Here is a 16,400-nt window from a genome sequence, read left to right on the forward strand (position 1 = left end):
CCGGTCATGAAGCACTGAGAGTTTCGAATCGTGAGATTTCAGAGGCCCAGGGGTGATCCAGGGCTCTAAAGGGGGGGTCATTGGGCTTACCAAGCGGAGTCAAATGGTTTGAAAGGCGGGAATGGCGGAGGCGGAGCTGCTTGCAAAGTTGGAGGGGACGAGGAGGAGGAGAAGGAGGAGAGAGGAGAAGGAGTTGGGAGGATATGAAGACGAGATCGAATGGAACCTGGTAGAAGAAGACATCATCCGTTCAGACATGCTTGAAGAGCCACCGACCATTACTCGTGGGAAGGTAGTCGGACAGATGCTGGAAAGGTGAGAGGCTCTGCGTATAGATGCGTCAAGAACAGTTGACATTTGTTTCCAGACATAAGCTGAAGTTGGCTCTGAAGATGTTGAAAGAGCAGAAGTTGGAGGAGGAGAACAGGGAGTTGAAACAGAAACTGAACGATGCACTGATGAGCAACGCGAACATCATGAAGGAGCTACTGCAAGCTCGAGAATCGAGAGATTACATGTTGAAAGAGTGGAAGACTCGAGAGGAGATCATGAAAACTGAGATCTCAAGGCTGAACGACAACTTGCGAAAACCAAGAAGCAAGGAGTCGGCCAGTCAAGCTTCATTTTCAGAAATACACTATGTCTTGACGAAGGACAAAGAAACTCAATATGAGGTAGATGCAAAGAGAGAAATGCATGACGTGTGTCGTCCTAATGGACAACGTGCCAATCCTGAGTTGATGACTACCCCACAACAGCACAGAGATCTGACTTTGAAGGAGATTTCCGTTGTGGAAAGTTGCACGCAGACAGAAGTTGATGTACGAGAGAGGGATGTGAAGACTAGTGAACCCTGCTGCGATGTTCTGAAAGAAAACAAGAGGAATCAAGAGCTCTCGGTGTCGACGGTCAAGGGGCACGGGCTATCGAGAGATTCGAGAAAGGCACAGCATGTAATTGTCAATCCTCCCTTGTTGTTGCTTGTTTGACAGTGGCACAGAACGTTGTGATCTCAAAATCGACAAGCTGGGGAAAACAAACTCATCCGGACTCACATAAAGTTGATCATGTCACCGCCCCCATGGCGGAAACTCTGCCTGCTGCCGAGGATCATGTGTTGCAGGAGAAGCGAGCGTTCCAGAATCGAGAGCATCACCAGGAGTATGGAGGGGAAGGGTTGAGTGTGGAAAAGATGCGGAAGTTGATCAATTTCTTGATGTTCCAGTGAGCCCTGTGAGCTCCATCTCCTCTACTCATCTCCCTCCACAGGTCAAGATGGGAGTCACAAGTAACTTCGGCCCTACGTCACCAGTGTGGCAACGAAGCCGTTTTCGGCTTGCTGGCTCGAGCGTGCTTCGGCACATGGAAGCTGCAGGCTCGAGTCAACGGAATGGTTCTGACCATGATGTGAGTGCTTGTCAGGCGCATTCTCATCGATCACAATGTGATTTGTGGCAACGCAGGAGACAACGGGAGTCCCTCCTCCGAGTCTACGATGATGATCATGAGAGTGAAAAGTGACACAGGAAACTCCTGGCCCTGTCATGGTTCTCTTACACTTGTGCTGTACATATTCTCCATCGTCAGGTTCATCCTCCCAACTTCAGCTGGTGCTTATTCTTCGCTGTACGTGCCACAAACCCTGCACCACCTGGAACCAAGGAGAGTGAGCGTCTCACGTCAACAACACGTCCACTCGCCCGTCGGTGTTTTTGAATGTCGGCATGGATCTTGAAGTCCTCGAACTTCTCCATGCAGAGCTGGCAGAAGCCTCTCTTTATCTTCTTCTTCACCTCCTGGCAAGACAGTCACGACCTGACCCCAACGTATGATGCTCCTTACGGATTGTCCGTCCCCTCTCTTGGTGCTATGAGTCAGATCGTTGACTCGCTTGTCGCAGCCCGGTGGCCCATGTCGAGGAAGGAAGTGCAACCATTCGGGATACCCACACTCTCTACCTGTCAACATCGCAGGGACCATCAGCGACAGCGCAAGGTTGCAAGAATTAAATCGATTCAACTCACCGTATTCCTTATCCACGCTGCATACCTTCACGACGTGCGTCTCTTTACGCAGTTCCGCTGCAGTCAGAGGCTTCTTGCAGTGAGCTGCCTTGCTATCCAAGCCTCCTGCTCTTGTCGCTGGGCTTGTCTCTGCGTAGATCATGCTGCGGATCTGTCCGGGGGTCCTTTGGCGACGTCAGACACCTCAACAAGAACAAGATGGGAGACTACAATATCTTCTTGTTGTGTGAAGTTGCAAACTGCACAACACTCGGCGGCGTTCGCTCTTGGCTCATCCTCGGGACTTGAGCCATCAATCGCTCTGCTCGTCGAGATTGCAACTGCATCGACGTGAGGATGACGAGATATCATGGCATGCTTACCTCGCGCTTATGTGAGAAAGACCCGCTATACGTGCTGTTGCTGTCGGAAGTTCGAACGTAGTCAGGCGAGTTGGCGCAGATTCCTTCGACAGGCAAGTCAAACATCGAGAGGAAGGAGCTAGGGCTCACCGTTCTCTGCTCTAGGCCTCCTGTTCTCTGCATCCAAAGTCGCCTTTGAAACGATGAAGTCTACGTCTTTGTCCAGGAAGATGACTACTGAGCATCCAAGATTTTGAAGTTGAGACTTCACGGAGTCCAGGCTATCAGGCTCTGCATCCCAAACATTCTCGTCGAAGAACACACTACAGCCTTTCAGGCTCCGTCGTTCTGAACTTGATCTCTTCATCCTGCTCCTGCACACCCCATCAACTTTGTCTGAGTGATGAATCATGAGATGCTGCAACAGTGAAGAGGACATTCACACAAGGATGCTGGGCGGAAAAGAGCAGGCGCGGAGAAGGAGAAGAAGCCTAGAAAAGAGGGAGGTGACAGAACAGGATCCTTGGAGAGAATGAACAGATCGTGAAAGCTCAAGGCACTAGAGAAGCGTTGCAGGAGAGTAGGATAGTAACGGAGGAAGGAGAGTAGGAGAGTAACGGAGGAAGGAGAGTAGGAGAGTAACGGAGGAAGGAGAGTAGGAGAGTAACGGAGGAAGGAGAGGAGAGTAACGGAGGAAGGAGAGGAGGAGAGTAACGGAGGAAGGAGAGGAGGAGAGTAACGGAGGAAGGAGAGTAGGAGAGTAACGGAGGAAGGAGAGTAGGAGAGTAGGCGACGAGCCCGTTCCTTCCCGCCCTCCCGCCATTCTCATCTCCAACAAAAGAAGTTGTAAAATTAAAAAAAACGAACGAGAAAAATGCAGGCCGGTATGGGCAAGAGGAAAGTGTGAGGGGAGAAAGAGACAAGACAAGACAAGACAAGACAAGACAAGACAAGACAAGACAAGACAAGACAAGACAAGACAAGACAAGACAAGACAAGACAAGACAAGACAAGACAAGACAAGACGTTCAACAAAAACAAGAGAACAACACATGTCGAGACTCATGCAAGTTGAACCGACAAGAAGACGAGGGGCGCTCTGCGCGGTGCACGGGCATGCCCAGCCGTGAAGTTAGATTTAGTTGCGCCTCTCTTCTCACTCACTGCAGTGCATGTCTCACGAGGACTACGAGCAGACCAGCGCATGGCTGGAGCAAGCCTCTCTCGGCCATGAGAGCGCTGCCAGCCTCGTGGTGAAGAAGCTCAGGAGCGAGCCCGTTCTGGAAAGCTTCATCTGTCGGAGGATCCTGGAGTTGTACAGCACGCGGGAGGGCGAGGGGGACAGCAAGTCCTCGTGTTCGAAGGCTGCTCTATCCCTTGTCCTGTCCGAGCTGTGCCGCAGCGCCATCTCGTCCAGGAAGACTTTGAGCAACTTCACCCCCATCCTCGTCTCCTGCGCTGCCGTCCGGCAAGCTTTCTGCCGGGACGTCCACTGGAGCTCTCGTGCCATGTTGCTCTCGAGCTGGTCAAGCTGGGACTCTCAGATGGTGCAGGAGCAGACGCGGATGTTCGACGAGACGCTGAGCAGCATCTTGAGGGACTCTGGGAGCTATGCGCTCGACGGGACCGACGAGGGCAGGAGGTGGGAAGCGAGAGAGGCCGAGGGCTTCTGTGCAGAGACAGTCGTCGCCTGCATCGAGTCGTTGATCAAGGTAGGAGCTGCCCATGTGAGCGCAGACAAGATCGTCATGCTCCGGGCGCTCAGGGTCAGACTGCTGATGCTGGTGGGTACATCTGAGACGGTAAGGGAGGGAGGGGAGGAAGACGTCAGCTGGTCGAGGTGGAGCCTTCATATCCGGGAAGCAACGTGCGACAGAGCCCTTGTGATGGACTCCTGCAAGACCTTGGGAGGGCGGGATGAGAGCTTGAAGCTGCAGTCGTCGCTCTCTCCGGATGCACCTCAGGTTCCTCTCTCAGTCATCCTGTGCGAGCTGCTGGAGGGGAGGCAGCAAGATCCGAGTGGTCAGCGAGCAAGCGACTTGGTCTTCCTTCTCTGGTCGTCGAGCTCGTGGGCTGCTCAGTACTTGGGGTTCAGCTTCATCAACAGCCTCATCAAGTCCAGCAGAGAGAGGTTCCGTGACCGGCTGGGAGACGAGTCGTTCTTAAAGCTGGTCTTCAGAGACGTGATGACGAGACGAGCTCGCGCGGGTGGTGAAAGGGAGGGGACTGATCAGCGAGTTTGCAAACATCTTGTCAAGATGCTGATGGGGATGCTGAGACAGATTCCTCCCCGGTTTTCTTCCTCTTCCGATGACCTTGAGCTTGTCAGGACGATCCTGTTCTTCTTCTTCGACGTACTGTTCAGCTTTTCAAACATACAGAAGATAGAAGATGCCATTGATCTCGTCGAGAAGAGACTTGAAAGTGCTGACGATGGTGATGATGATGGCGGTGGTGAGGAGGAGGAAGCAGAGGGCGGGGAGGAGGATTCGCGCTCTCAAGCATGTTCTTATCAGCTGTCCCAGACTATTCGTCGACACCTGCTCGAGTTCCTCCTGCTGCAGTCCAGCAACGATGAGATGAACATCGACATCGGCAGCGAGCAGAAGCTGCGAGCTCTGTGCTTCAAGGTCTCCTCCGCAGAGAGGAACGCGCTCCTGCTGGGGTTCACCGTCCGACTGTGGAAGAGGCTGAGACGGGGGGCGAGCGAAGGAAAGGAGGTCGATGTTGGCCATCGCATCTCCTGTAGACCGACACAGACGAGGTTGGTTGCGATTGCGCTCTCAACATTTGGAAGATCGCAGAGACGCCAGGAGGAGGAGGGGGGGAAGCGGGAGAAACGAGTGGCGGCACAGGAGGAGGAGCATGGGACAGGGATAGTTGGCCTCTTGACGGCACTCATAGGGAACGGGATTCATCATCATCATCATCATCATCATCATCATCATCAGCATCATCAGCATCATCAGCATCATCATCATCATCATCAGCATCATCATCAGCATCATCATCATCATCAGCATCAGCGATCAGCATCATCAGCATCGCCATGTGCGGCTGTGGAGGTCGGAAGTTGGTTGAGCTCGGCACTGGAGAGGCAGGGGATGGGAGATAAGAGAATTTTCTCCTTCTCCGACTACCTGGGCTGGTTGAAGTCGATGTTGATGGGAGGGGCGGACCAGGTCGCGTCGAGCCTGGCAGAGTCTCTCAGCAGCGGGCTCGTTCCTGTCTCCTTCGACCTGATGAGAATGTGCAAGGAAGTGCTGAAGGGGAGAGGAAGGGAGGAGCTAGGGAGCCTGCGGAGGACGATCTTGACTCTGACGATGCAGCAGAAAGTGAAGAAGGTGGCGGAGGGGAGGAGAGGAGGGAAGCATGGCAACTACCTGCAGCTCTTCGACGTGCTGCTCAAGAGGTTTGATGATGGAGATGCTTGCAAAGGCTTCATACCGAGTGTGCTGACCACGAGCGAGGCGTCTTGGAAGAATTTCTTGCTGTACATGGCAGACATGACAGGAGAAAAGCTCTTCGACCTGCGGACCTCCGCTGGAAAGGACAGTGAGGGGGAGGGGAAGCAGGAGCAAGAGCAGGAGCAGGAGCAGGAGCAGGAGGATCGGGACCATGCTGAGATGCGGATGTTGACACGGATGGACTTCGTTCGGTTCGTCAACGCCATCGTCTTCTTCGAGCTTCCTCATCACGAGATCTTGAAGGAGCGGCTGCTTCCTCCTCCTCAATCCCTCGTAGACATGCTCTCCTCCTCTTCCTCGGCGGCAAGCAGGCAGGACAAGTTCGCTATCGGTGTCAAGATAGCTTCTTTCTTGTCATCCATGGCAGACACGACGAGCTGGTCCGGGATGATCTTTCAGTCAGCCGTAAAGTCCACCTGTCCCCCAAGCTCCACCTTCCAGCTGCTCCAGCGCTTCCATACCGCCTTCTTTCCTCCAGCTGTCGAGCAGCAGTTCCGCCAGGCCTGCATCGCCGCAAACTTTGACAGGAGGGTCTGTATGCAGCTGACGGCCCTGCTGGGCTGCTTCAAACATGTCAAGTACGACCGGCTCTTCTCTATGGACGAGATGCTCTCCTCCTCGCTCTGCGATGCCCCGCGCTCTCCCTCCTTCTCCTCTCTCATTCCCTTCATCCTTCGTTCAGCCTTCGAGCGGTCGGGGGCCCTTGCATGGGACAGCAGCGACAGGCTCCTCCTCCTCGGCGCGCGCCTCGTCTTCCTCATCAGCAAGCAGCCGCTCGCTGCCCGTGATGCCTGGCTGCCCCTCCTAGAGTTCATGTGGGAGAACATCCCTCGCGAGGAGGAGGGGAGGGGGAGGAAGAGGCTGCTGCAGGAGGAGGGGGAGGGAGTCACTGTCCTCTTGCTACAGGGATGTCAGGCACTACAGCAGCTGCCGCACCTCCTCTCCTCCTGCTACCAGAAGTTCCCCATGAGCGTGAGCTTGCTTGACTGGCTGCGATGGGAGACAGAATTTCTCAAGGAGAAGGAAGGGAAAAGGCAGCAGGAGGACTTGAGAAAGGCTGAAGAGGAGCAGGAGGAGCAGGAGCAGGTTCTTCACTACGCAAGCATGATATGGGGAGTCTTCATCCCTCTAGAGTTTGACGACCAGGTGGAGGCATGCTTGCTGAAGCTTCTCGAGGCTTTCAAGGATCCCCAGCTGGCTGCCAACAGAGCTCTCACCCTCCTCTTCCAGCAGGCATGCCGGGCAGTGGCGAGCGAGGAGGACGAGAGCCGCAACCTCTGGTTGCTCAATGCTCTCCTCAAGGACTGCGAGGAGCTGGAGGGCAGCTGGACTGAGCGCGTCCTCTCGCTCGTCCCCGAAGTCGCCTTCTGTCCCCTAAGGAACAGGACTGATGTCAACCTGAAGCTCCTGGGCCGCATCCTCCTCACCCGCTCCCCCCTCATCTGGTCCTCCTCCTTCCTCACCAAGGTGGCATGGTCGGTGACGCACTTCGCCTGCCAGAGGGAGGAGGAGGAGGAGGCTGCAGCTGTCCGGCGCTTCCTCCTCTCATGGCTGGAGCTGACGAGCGAGTCCGGCTTGTCAGTTGGGGAGGGGCTGAGGAGAGAGGTGGGCAAAGGTTTTCTCTTCCTGCTGCGGGCACGAGGCCACCGGGCAGAGGCAGAGCTGCTTGAGCGCCTCCTCCTTGACTGCGCTGTACTTCATTGCCCTGCTCCGCTCCTGCCGGACTTGCTGGATGCTTCCAGCGTCGCATGGAGACTCCGGCGGGGAGGAGAAGAGCAGCAGCTCCATGTGGAGGAAGAGGAAGAGAAGGCTGGAGCGGCTTCAGGTGCTCGGGTAGGAGCTGGTCCAGACGTCGAGATGGGCGAGGCAGGGATAGAGGAAGGCAACAGAGACTTGCCAAATGGACGGGGGAAGGAGGAGGAGGAGGAGGAGGAGGAGGAGGAGGAGGAGGAGGAGGAGGAGGAAGATGGGGACGGAGATACGAAGAAGTCTCGAAGATTGAAGGACAGAGAGCAAGATCACAGTCAAGCGGACTCAAGGTCTTCGCCGAGCAAGCGAGGTCGAGTCAAATCTTTCAAGAGGCAAAGAAGAGGAGGAAAGAGCTGAAAGCAGTGGAGTGTAAGATCGACCCGTTTGCCGGATGTCAAAGTCACGACGATGATCTAACGCGGTGAATTATTCATTTCTCTTAAATTTCGTTGAAAAATCTTGACAAGTATCGAACACAATACACACACATTGTTAACAGTTGCGAGACATCTTGTACTTGCCCCACACTTCACAATCTCCCTCGAGGCCCCGCTTCAACGGGGCACGGGGAACAATCCCGGCTAACTTCTCATCCTTGACATCCATACACGCGTAAGCCATCGCTACATGCGTCAGCAGCTGGGCAGCCGCCACGTCATCTTCCTCCTTGATTTTCTTAGAGCCCATGGCGGCCGATCCTGAAGCTTGCGAGAGCCCTCGGATCTGTGCGGGGAGGAGGCTGCCCGGCCAAGAATACAGCTGGGGAAGCGAGCACTTGGCGATGGGAGCCAGCGGGGCGAACGTCTTGTTGCGAGCTGAGAAGGTGATGTACCTCTTGGACGTGCCATGGCCCCTGAGAGGTGTCGCCTTGTTCTTGACCAGCTGGTCCAAGATGCTTGCAGGATCGTAGGGACCCTGGTGACCACGGATGCTGCGTATATTCAAGCCTCGACCCTCGTCAGCGATGATCTCACGCATCATCTTCACGGCTCGCGTCTTCGCCTGCTTCCTCAAGCGATCGGCCACGCTGGAATCCGCTAGGTCGAGCTTGGTGGGATCGTAGAGAAGAGCCATGGGAATATCCCGAGCAAGCACAACGAAGGGAGCAGGGACCTGCTTCTCGTGACTTTGGATGTAGTCATTGACTGCCTTCGCGTCCTCGCTGTTGGCTACGAAGACTCGCATCTTAATGTCTGTGATGCCCTCTCCCTGGATTTCAACGCACGTGTGCTGCTCCTTGGGGATCTTGCTCAACACCGTCTCTAACCTTTCACGTGCTTTGGCTGTTATGTCCTTGGCAAGCACTCCGTCTCCTATTGCTGTGACAAATAGATTTACAGGGAAAAACGCAGACAGCATAGAATCGTTGGTTGATGGTTGTTTCTTGGGCGGCGAAATATTGGAAGGCAGCTTGTTTTCGATGCCGCATTTGTTCTTTGCTGAGAAAATGATATATCTCTTGCTTCCTTCTGTTCCCAGAAGGGACGTTCGACTCTGAATGTACTTGTCGAACGACAAGCTTGGTGTACTTGGCCCTGAATAACCGCGAAGGGCACGAAAAGTTGCTCCACAAGAAGGATCAGCGATTGCCTCCTTCAACATTTTGACAGCTCGTGTCTTTGCTTGCTTCCTCAACCTGTCTGCAACGCTTGCACAAGAAATATCCAATTCTTTGCTATTGTACTTGACAGCCATGTGGATCTGTTCGATTTCAACAATCATCACCATGAATTGGGGCGAGAACGTAAAATCTTACCTTTTTGGACAAAATGACGAATGGAGCAGGTGTCTGTTTCGAGCTCAATGTCAGCTGCAAAGCACTATTGAAAATCTCCTTAATCAACCTGGCTGGGATGGGAAGCAATGTACTCCGTGACTGCCTTTGCTTCAATGCTGTTCTCAACAAAGACACGCAGCTTGATATGCATGGTGCTTGCTTCGGAGCTCACATGGACCACCGTATTCTGCTCTTTGGAGACGTTTCTTACCACCTGCTCGAGAAGGTCTTGTTTCTTCCTTGCTCCTTCTGTGAGAACTTTTCCATCGCCTAAGGCAGCTACAAACAGGTTCACGAGGAAGTATGAGTCCTCCTTTGTGTCTCCGCTGGGACAAGAATCCCTTGCGCTGCTGTCAAACTTCGGCTGCTTCACCGGAACATTCGATTCTTTGTCGCCCTTCTCAGCGAAAACCGTCCATTGCCTGAAAATCCAACGTCAGTCTATGACTTTCATCGAACAGGTCAAATACTTGGGAACCAAAGGGGAATATGGTTGAGGGCTTCCGGTACTCGACGTGCGAGTCCCGCAAAGCAAATCTATCTTGATGCGACGTGAGTTGGAATCTTCGCTCGCAATCTTCTTGCTCAGATCTTCCATCGGCTGGGTGAGCATGGGAACGATCCAATGGACTTCCTGCGGGAGGAATGGGCGCAGGCCCGCAAAACTCTAGCGAACGAGGTAATAGAGAGATAAAATGCTGTGGGAAGCTGAGATGTTAATCCTTGTGAGATTCATGCAGGTTGTGTGAATGCACTCCGACTTCGTGAACTAATGGAAGAGCTCTCGACGAGGGGGAAATGCGCGGATTTCTCTCAGATCTTAAGCACAAGAAGTCAGCACCCAGCAATACAATTTAGCGAAGCTCTACAGCCTTGTGCATCAGTCATTGTACCCTGAATGCTGCTACAGGGAGGCTTGAAGATGAGGAAGTGTCTTGTTGCTCCCCTCAACTACGATCCTGGCCCTGACTGATCGAAAGTACTCATCCGAGTAGGCTACAAGGATATGGGTAGAACGCTAGCTTTGACATCGATTCGAATCTAAGGGAACCGTGGTTTGTCCGACTAGCACGCTCGCTAATCCAGCCTAATCACTTCTCTCGCAATATCTTCGAAAGGGCTGTCCCACGAACAATTGAGATCTTGCATGCAGAACTCTTGTACGGCCCTTCATCTACCATAGAAGACAAGGACTTGTCTTGCTCTTCAAGCTTGTTCTTCTCCTTCTCTTACTTCTCTCCGCCCCCTCCCCAACCTCCTCCCTCACACTCGATCCCCGATGCTCTCCCGCCCATTCCGCCACAAACCCCCCGAAAGCCTCACCCACCCCTCCCTGCTTTGCCCAGTCTTCATAACCCTTCCTCTGAATCACCCCCACCCCCCAATTTTACCACCGATGTACGAGGAAAAATGGGTCCATGAGAGAGGTACCCTACCTCCCTTGTCTCAATCGGTCCGAGGAGCCAGGGGTACCCAAAATATCCGAAAATTTCAAGCCCGCCCAGATGAACTTTAAAGCAATGGAAAATGTTTTACATTTTAAAAACATAAAAAATATCTAATACAAACTCTAAACAATATAGTTTTATAAATGTGCTTCAACATGGGGGCCTCGTGTTGTCATTTTGATAGAAACCATTAAGAAGTACAAAATGGAATCCTACAAAACATTTTTTCTCTACAAATCAGCAGAGGGACCCAGTACAGAAATATTTCTCAAATTACTCTTTTTCAACCACAGTACCCCTCACTTTGGTACCTAAACCCCGAAATAAAATCTGTTTTAGCCCCTGGTGCGACCTCTGCGGATGTTTTAAAAGTATTCTATACTAAATACTTCTAAACCCCATAACCTGAGGGACACAGTCAAACCGTGTAGGGGTCATAGTGAAACTCCAGAGGAAAGCAAAGGACATATAGTCAATAATTTAGCGAGATTTAAGTAATATAGTCAATAGCTACACAGCCGTTAGAAGGGTCATCTATGGGGCCATGTAGTCAAGTTAAAGTTTGTCGCTTCAAAGAGAACGGTCAGCGGTTGGGAGGGGTAGTACATGAAACTGGTAGAGGATGGGGGTAGTGCCGTGGTGCCAACGGTGCCAGTGTAAACGGAGTTTTTTAGGCCCAAGTTACTACGGTAAGTTAGTAGGCGCTACTACTGAGATCATTGATCATTACTACCATTGCCAATTCCGTATGCTAGTAGTATGATACTATGGCACAGTACAACTTGAGCCGGCCTTCGCGCCTGACACTGTGAGGCCCGAGGCCAGCCCCGTTGAGCCGAGTCTCGGACTCAGCGGCAGTGACCGTACCGTACGGCGCCTGAGGGCCTGAGTGGCCGGGCCTGCCGGCGCCGAGTCCGTCAAACCCGGTAGCTCAGTCGGCGGGACTCGTGACGAATAATCACGGGCACCTGAGTCCGCCGCGGCCGGGTCGGAAGCGCCGGGCGGGCGGCCGGGTTCCACAGCCCGGGCCCTCCTAGGCTCCGGAGCCTGACTCAGGCCGGGCCCGGGCCCGGTAAAAATTAGAACAACGAGTTCACCTCAGATCATCTCTATCAGTTGATCAAAAGGCATTCAATTCTTTTAGGGCTTTTACTAGGGTGGAATGAATGGTGCCCTCAAAATGTGTGTCATGGGCAACAGGCGAGAAGGAATAAGGAACGGAGGAGCAGCAGGAGCAGCAGGAGCAGCAGGAGCAGCAGGAGCAGCAGGAGCAGCAGGAGCAGCAGCAGCAGCAGCAGGAGCAGGAGCAGGAGCAGGAGCAGGAGCAGGAGCAGGAGCAGGAGCAGGAGCAGGAGGAGCAGGAGGAGCAGGAGGAGCAGGAGGAGGAGGAGGAGCAGCAGAAGAGGAGCAGCAGCAGGAGCAGGAGGAGCAGGAGCAGGATCAGGAGCAGGATCAACAGCAGGAGCAGGAGGAGGAGCAGGAGCAGCAGCAGCAGCAGCAGCAGCAGCAGCAGGAGGAGCAGGAGCAGCAGGAACAGGAGCAGGAGCAGGAAGAGCAGCAGGAGGATCAGGAGGAGCAGGAGCAGCAACAGCAGCAGCAGCAGGAGCCGCAGCAGAAAAGGTCGAGGAGACAGTGAGGAAAAGCAGCGGGCGGGGGGGGGGGAGGGGGAGGAAGAAGAGAGAGAGAGGAGAGAGAGAGAGAGAGGGTGCGGTGGGGGGGGGGTGAGTAAAAGAAGGATGCGGAAGAGAAGAACACAGGAAGGAGAGGAGCCATGGTAGGAGTAAAGCGAGGGTTAGGAGGAGGAGCGGAGATCAGAGGAGGTGAGAGGAAAGATGAGATGCTTGATTGCACCCACCAGGTCAAAATCAGAACAAGCAGGTTGCATTCATGTTTCCAGCATGACGAGCGAAGAGAGCGGAAACGGTGTCGGAGGAGACCTCGAGAAGAAGAGCAAGGTCGACGAGTGGAAGGCTTACTTCCTCGAGCATGGCCTCACCCCGACAGATCTAGCCAAGGCGCTGGTGGTGCATGAGGTGGAAACCCCTCCCTCCCCTCCTCCTCGCTCATCTGGATGCAGACGGTAGGGATTTCCTGGCTTGCTGGCAGCTGGGGTTTGTGTTATGCGGTGCAGGTGAGGTAGGAGGGGCGGGGCTGCGGTGTGATAGCGTGCGTCAGCCCATCAGGCGGCTGGGTTCGAGATACTTCCAGCAGAACATTGACAAGTTCTTCGACAAGGCATTCACGTATGATGGCAATCCCTACGTCCTCCTCCTCTTGCTCTTCCCAGCCCTCTTGCTCCCTCCTCCTCCTCCTCCTCCTCCTCCTCCTCCTCCTCGTCCCCCTTGTCCTCGTACTCCTCTTCCTCGTCATCCTCGAACTCGAACTCGAACTCGTGCTATTCTCCTTCGGGTTGCTCCAGCTCAGCTTCTCAGCTCTCTTCCTTCCCTCGGGTGACGCGTGCTCTGCAGGAAGCTGCAGCCTGTCTTCCGATGGAGCGCCAGGTTTGCTCTCGTCCGGTCGATGGACAAGCAGCGGCTCATCATGTCACTTGCGGAGTCTTCCATCCTCCGCAACGCCGCGCGTCCAGTGACTGTGCCTCTGAAGCTGTGGGTTGCGGTACAGGTTGTTCTGATGACGAAGAAACGATGATGAAGAGGAGGAGAGAAACGATGATGGAACAAGAGAGGACGATAGAAACGATGAATGGGAGGAGAGAAGCGAAGGAGGAGTTCTGTGACCTTCAAACATTTACAATAGCATATCCGATCATCGTGAAGACAACAACATAAATAGAGTTGGCAGGGATGAATGTAGTCGAGAAGTAGAGAAGAGATCCCTGACGAGACTATCAGTGTACGCTCACGAAAAGAGACTTGGACGAGAGGAGAGAAGCTAAAGAAAGAGTGGGATGTACCTTGAACATGTCTATCCCTGCTACGATGCCCATGGCCACAGCCGACTGAACCAGCCCAACCAGCCCCACGAAAACACCTGAAGGCTCTTCATCCTCCTGATCCTCCTCCTCCTCCTCCACCACCACCACCAACCTCCTCCTCCTCCTATCGCGCATGGAAGACTCACAGAGGAAGTAGAGGAGGCTCATGTCGTATCCCTCGACGCCGATGGGGAAGGAAATGAGCGGCTCGCACAGCGCCGCTGCTGCTCCGAGATGCATCAGCCCTAGGCTGCTCGCATGTAGTCAGAGACAGTGGAAGGGGAAGAGACGAGGGAGAGAAGGGGGATAGGAGTGAGGGAGGGAGGGAGAGGGGAGGAGGGATGGGAGTAGTTTAGGACAGAGGACAAGGAGGTATTGGATGCAAGTAACCTGTACAATTCTACCATCATAAGCATCGCAGTCCAACCTGCAAAACCCTCCCGTCAATATTACAAAATCATCCACAGACTTCCTGCTGCTGCTGCTGCTGCTGCTGCTGCTGCTGCTGCTGCTGCTGCTGCTGCTGCTGCTGCTGCTGCTGCTGCTGCTGCTGCTGCTGCTGCTGCTAGCAACACCTGGGATGTAGTCGTCGTTCCGGCTCTCCGGCAGGCTCGACAGGAACTTGTTGTAGATGATCGCGAGCATCGTTGGCATCAGGCAGAACTCACAAGCTACGGTGACGCCTATCAGGGTCGGGACGTTGGTCTTTCCGTTGATCGAAGCCTTGATCCAGTCCGCCCTTGCGATTCTGATTAGGACGGGAACGGCTATACCGATCCCCAGGTTGACCATCAGGTGCAGATTTTTCCAAGAGCACATCCTCCTCCTCCTCGCCCTCCTCTCCCTATCCGTCGCTGCCGTGGCTCCAATGCTCGTAGCCTGCGGTTGTACCACGTGGAAAATGTTTCCGTCCCTATCGGCGACTGTCCGCTCCTCCTCTTCCTCATGCTCCTCATCCCGAGTGCTTCCCATCTTTTGATCCCCGCCCTCTGTCCCAGCCGGACGGTGCAAGTTCGAGGCAGCGGAGGAGGCAGGAGGAGCAGGAAAGATCTCAGACAGCGCGTCTTCTGTTTCCATCAGCCTCTCGACACTGACCTCTGTGTTCATCGACACATCCGACGTCCTCTGATCGGCAAGGCTGTTCGTCTCCTCCACACGATCGTGAACTTTCGTCGACAGGGCGGACTCTACAGCCTTGTCCGCTGCTTCCTGCATCTTTTCTACCTCTCCCTCATCCTCGACGATTTCCTTGTTGTTGCGCTTGTAAAGACAGGCAGACATAACAGAATTCTCACCATGCTTTCGTCATCGTCAACGTCGTCATCCATCTCCTCACGACAGAAATACGTGTCTCCCACCTCGACAAACTCTTTCCGCAGGCCAGGGCTGAAGATGCTTCCCGCCGCTTCGCCTACACCAACGTGTGAACTTGGCGAGTTGACTAGATATGAAATCACCTTGCAAGAACTTTGAACGAAGTGACGCTGCCGCACGAAGTGCCGGGATAGTTTCCTCCTCTTGAGTACTCCTCGTAGCAACAGCTTGCATGTTCACATCCGAGGGCAGATCAGGAATTTCCTTCTTGGCCTCAGGCACTAGTTTTGTAATCTTCTTCTCCACATCCTTCCAATGCACTCCGTTCGACTCGACGAGAGCTTCAAACTCTGAAAGAGGGTCCTGCGAGCAATCATCAACATTGGTTGTTCTCACTGTTCTACAAACTCACTCTCTGTCTAAGAGCAAGTTCCACCAACACAATAGATCTCGAAATGTTCTGCATCCATCTGAACATTGAAAGCAAGAGCTCAGACTGCTTGTTGACAAGACAACCAGCTATCACTTCGAGTCAGACTTGGAGAAAGAATCTTCATCCTTTGCCAACAAGTTCTCTTTCTCCAAGTCTCCGCTGGCAACACTGTTATCCTCCTCGTTTCTTGCATCTCCCTTCCTCACCTCAAGATCAGGGTGATCAGGTTAACCAGCTCTGCCCTCGGCCCCATCTCCGACAGGCTTGGCTCAGCATTCGACTCGTCCATAGGCACGAGCTGCAGCCATGCACGTGTGAGATCCAAGACATGCCTGCATGGAGGTGACCTGGTCGTTCTGAACAGATCGTGCGGCCACTTGCGAAGTTTCGAACATCGACGGCAGGTCGACATCGAAGCTCGCGGTCAGGATACTCTCGTCTCGCTCAGAGGGAGCCTCTTCTTCTGTCTCCTGATGATCAGGGTGAAGCATCCCGACTGACCCACAGCCAGGTGCTGAGAGTAGCTCAGACAGCAACTTTCATTATCTTCCTCCTTTCAACTCCACTGCTCATCGTCGTGCAGTCCGTTGTCTTCAAACCCAACCATTGCTCTCCCTTCTCTCCTCTCCTCTCCTCTCCTCTCCTCTCCTCTCCTCTTCTCTTCTCTCCTCTTCTCTCCTCTCCTCTCCTCTCCTTCTCTCCTCTCCTCACTGCCCCTCCTGCTTCAGGTTTCCCGTCCCTTTCGCATTTCTCCCGCCCAGGGCCTCTTCCTAGTCAAAACGTCTGAGGGGGGCTCGAATCTGAGGCGGGGAGGTGGAGGAGGAGGTGGAGGAGGGAGGAGGTGCGAGGAACAGCAACAGGAGGAGGAGGAGGAGCAGGAGCAGGAGCAGGAGGAGGAGGAGGAGGAGGAGC

The 16,400-nt window shown here is 54.0% G+C and overlaps 6 protein-coding genes across 6 annotated transcripts; 3 read left to right on the forward strand and 3 right to left on the reverse strand.

The window, feature by feature from the left end:
- Positions 1-121: 121 nt before the first annotated feature.
- On the forward strand, positions 122-1,521 carry GUITHDRAFT_104706 (hypothetical protein; the record flags this gene model as incomplete). Its single annotated transcript, XM_005836663.1, has 5 exons — positions 122-315; positions 368-953; positions 1,001-1,224; positions 1,270-1,407; positions 1,464-1,521. The coding sequence occupies 5 exons, from the start codon at positions 122-124 to the stop codon at positions 1,519-1,521; spliced, it is 1,200 nt and encodes a 399-aa protein (XP_005836720.1).
- A 68-nt stretch (positions 1,522-1,589) lies between these two features.
- On the reverse strand, positions 1,590-2,732 carry GUITHDRAFT_104707 (hypothetical protein; the record flags this gene model as incomplete). The annotated part of the gene is made up of 6 exons (XM_005836664.1): positions 1,590-1,796; positions 1,843-1,958; positions 2,025-2,188; positions 2,235-2,344; positions 2,387-2,469; positions 2,516-2,732. 6 exons carry the CDS (start codon positions 2,730-2,732, stop codon positions 1,590-1,592), a joined length of 897 nt encoding a protein of 298 aa, XP_005836721.1.
- An 805-nt stretch (positions 2,733-3,537) lies between these two features.
- On the forward strand, positions 3,538-7,938 carry GUITHDRAFT_104708 (hypothetical protein; the record flags this gene model as incomplete). The annotated part of the gene is made up of 1 exon (XM_005836665.1): positions 3,538-7,938. The coding sequence occupies one exon, from the start codon at positions 3,538-3,540 to the stop codon at positions 7,936-7,938; it is 4,401 nt and encodes a 1,466-aa protein (XP_005836722.1).
- Positions 7,939-7,995: 57 nt separating this feature from the next.
- GUITHDRAFT_151444 (hypothetical protein) lies at positions 7,996-10,182 on the reverse strand. The gene is made up of 4 exons (XM_005836666.1): positions 9,829-10,182; positions 9,426-9,780; positions 9,338-9,370; positions 7,996-9,282 (listed from the first exon to the last, which is right to left on the reverse strand). The coding sequence occupies exons 1-4, from the start codon at positions 9,969-9,971 to the stop codon at positions 8,074-8,076; spliced, it is 1,740 nt and encodes a 579-aa protein (XP_005836723.1). The 5' UTR covers positions 9,972-10,182; the 3' UTR covers positions 7,996-8,073.
- A 2,522-nt stretch (positions 10,183-12,704) lies between these two features.
- GUITHDRAFT_104710 (hypothetical protein) lies at positions 12,705-13,455 on the forward strand (the record flags this gene model as incomplete). Its single annotated transcript, XM_005836667.1, has 4 exons — positions 12,705-12,839; positions 12,884-12,937; positions 12,982-13,049; positions 13,275-13,455. 4 exons carry the CDS (start codon positions 12,705-12,707, stop codon positions 13,453-13,455), a joined length of 438 nt encoding a protein of 145 aa, XP_005836724.1.
- Positions 13,456-13,654: 199 nt separating this feature from the next.
- Positions 13,655-15,979, reverse strand: GUITHDRAFT_104711 (hypothetical protein; the record flags this gene model as incomplete). Its single annotated transcript, XM_005836668.1, has 9 exons — positions 13,655-13,991; positions 14,132-14,168; positions 14,317-15,040; positions 15,100-15,152; positions 15,199-15,418; positions 15,468-15,525; positions 15,582-15,647; positions 15,695-15,786; positions 15,836-15,979. The coding sequence occupies 9 exons, from the start codon at positions 15,977-15,979 to the stop codon at positions 13,655-13,657; spliced, it is 1,731 nt and encodes a 576-aa protein (XP_005836725.1).
- Between the last annotated feature and the right edge of the window lie 421 nt (positions 15,980-16,400).

Source organism: Guillardia theta, assembly GCF_000315625.1.
Source record: "Guillardia theta CCMP2712 unplaced genomic scaffold GUITHscaffold_17, whole genome shotgun sequence".
NCBI classification, from domain to species: domain Eukaryota; class Cryptophyceae; order Pyrenomonadales; family Geminigeraceae; genus Guillardia; species Guillardia theta.

Bases quoted from the DNA above. Each gene is read 5' to 3' on its own strand.
- GUITHDRAFT_151444 (XM_005836666.1), bottom strand. From the start codon at position 9,971: ATGCTCACCCAGCCGATGGAAGATCTGAGCAAGAAGATTGCGAGCGAA. The intron at 9,371-9,425 runs GTTGATTAAGGA...AGCTCGAAACAG, and splicing joins TTGCTTCCCATCCCAGCCAG to ACACCTGCTCCATTCGTCAT. The intron at 9,283-9,337 runs GTAAGATTTTAC...GAAATCGAACAG, and splicing joins TCGTCATTTTGTCCAAAAAG to ATCCACATGGCTGTCAAGTA.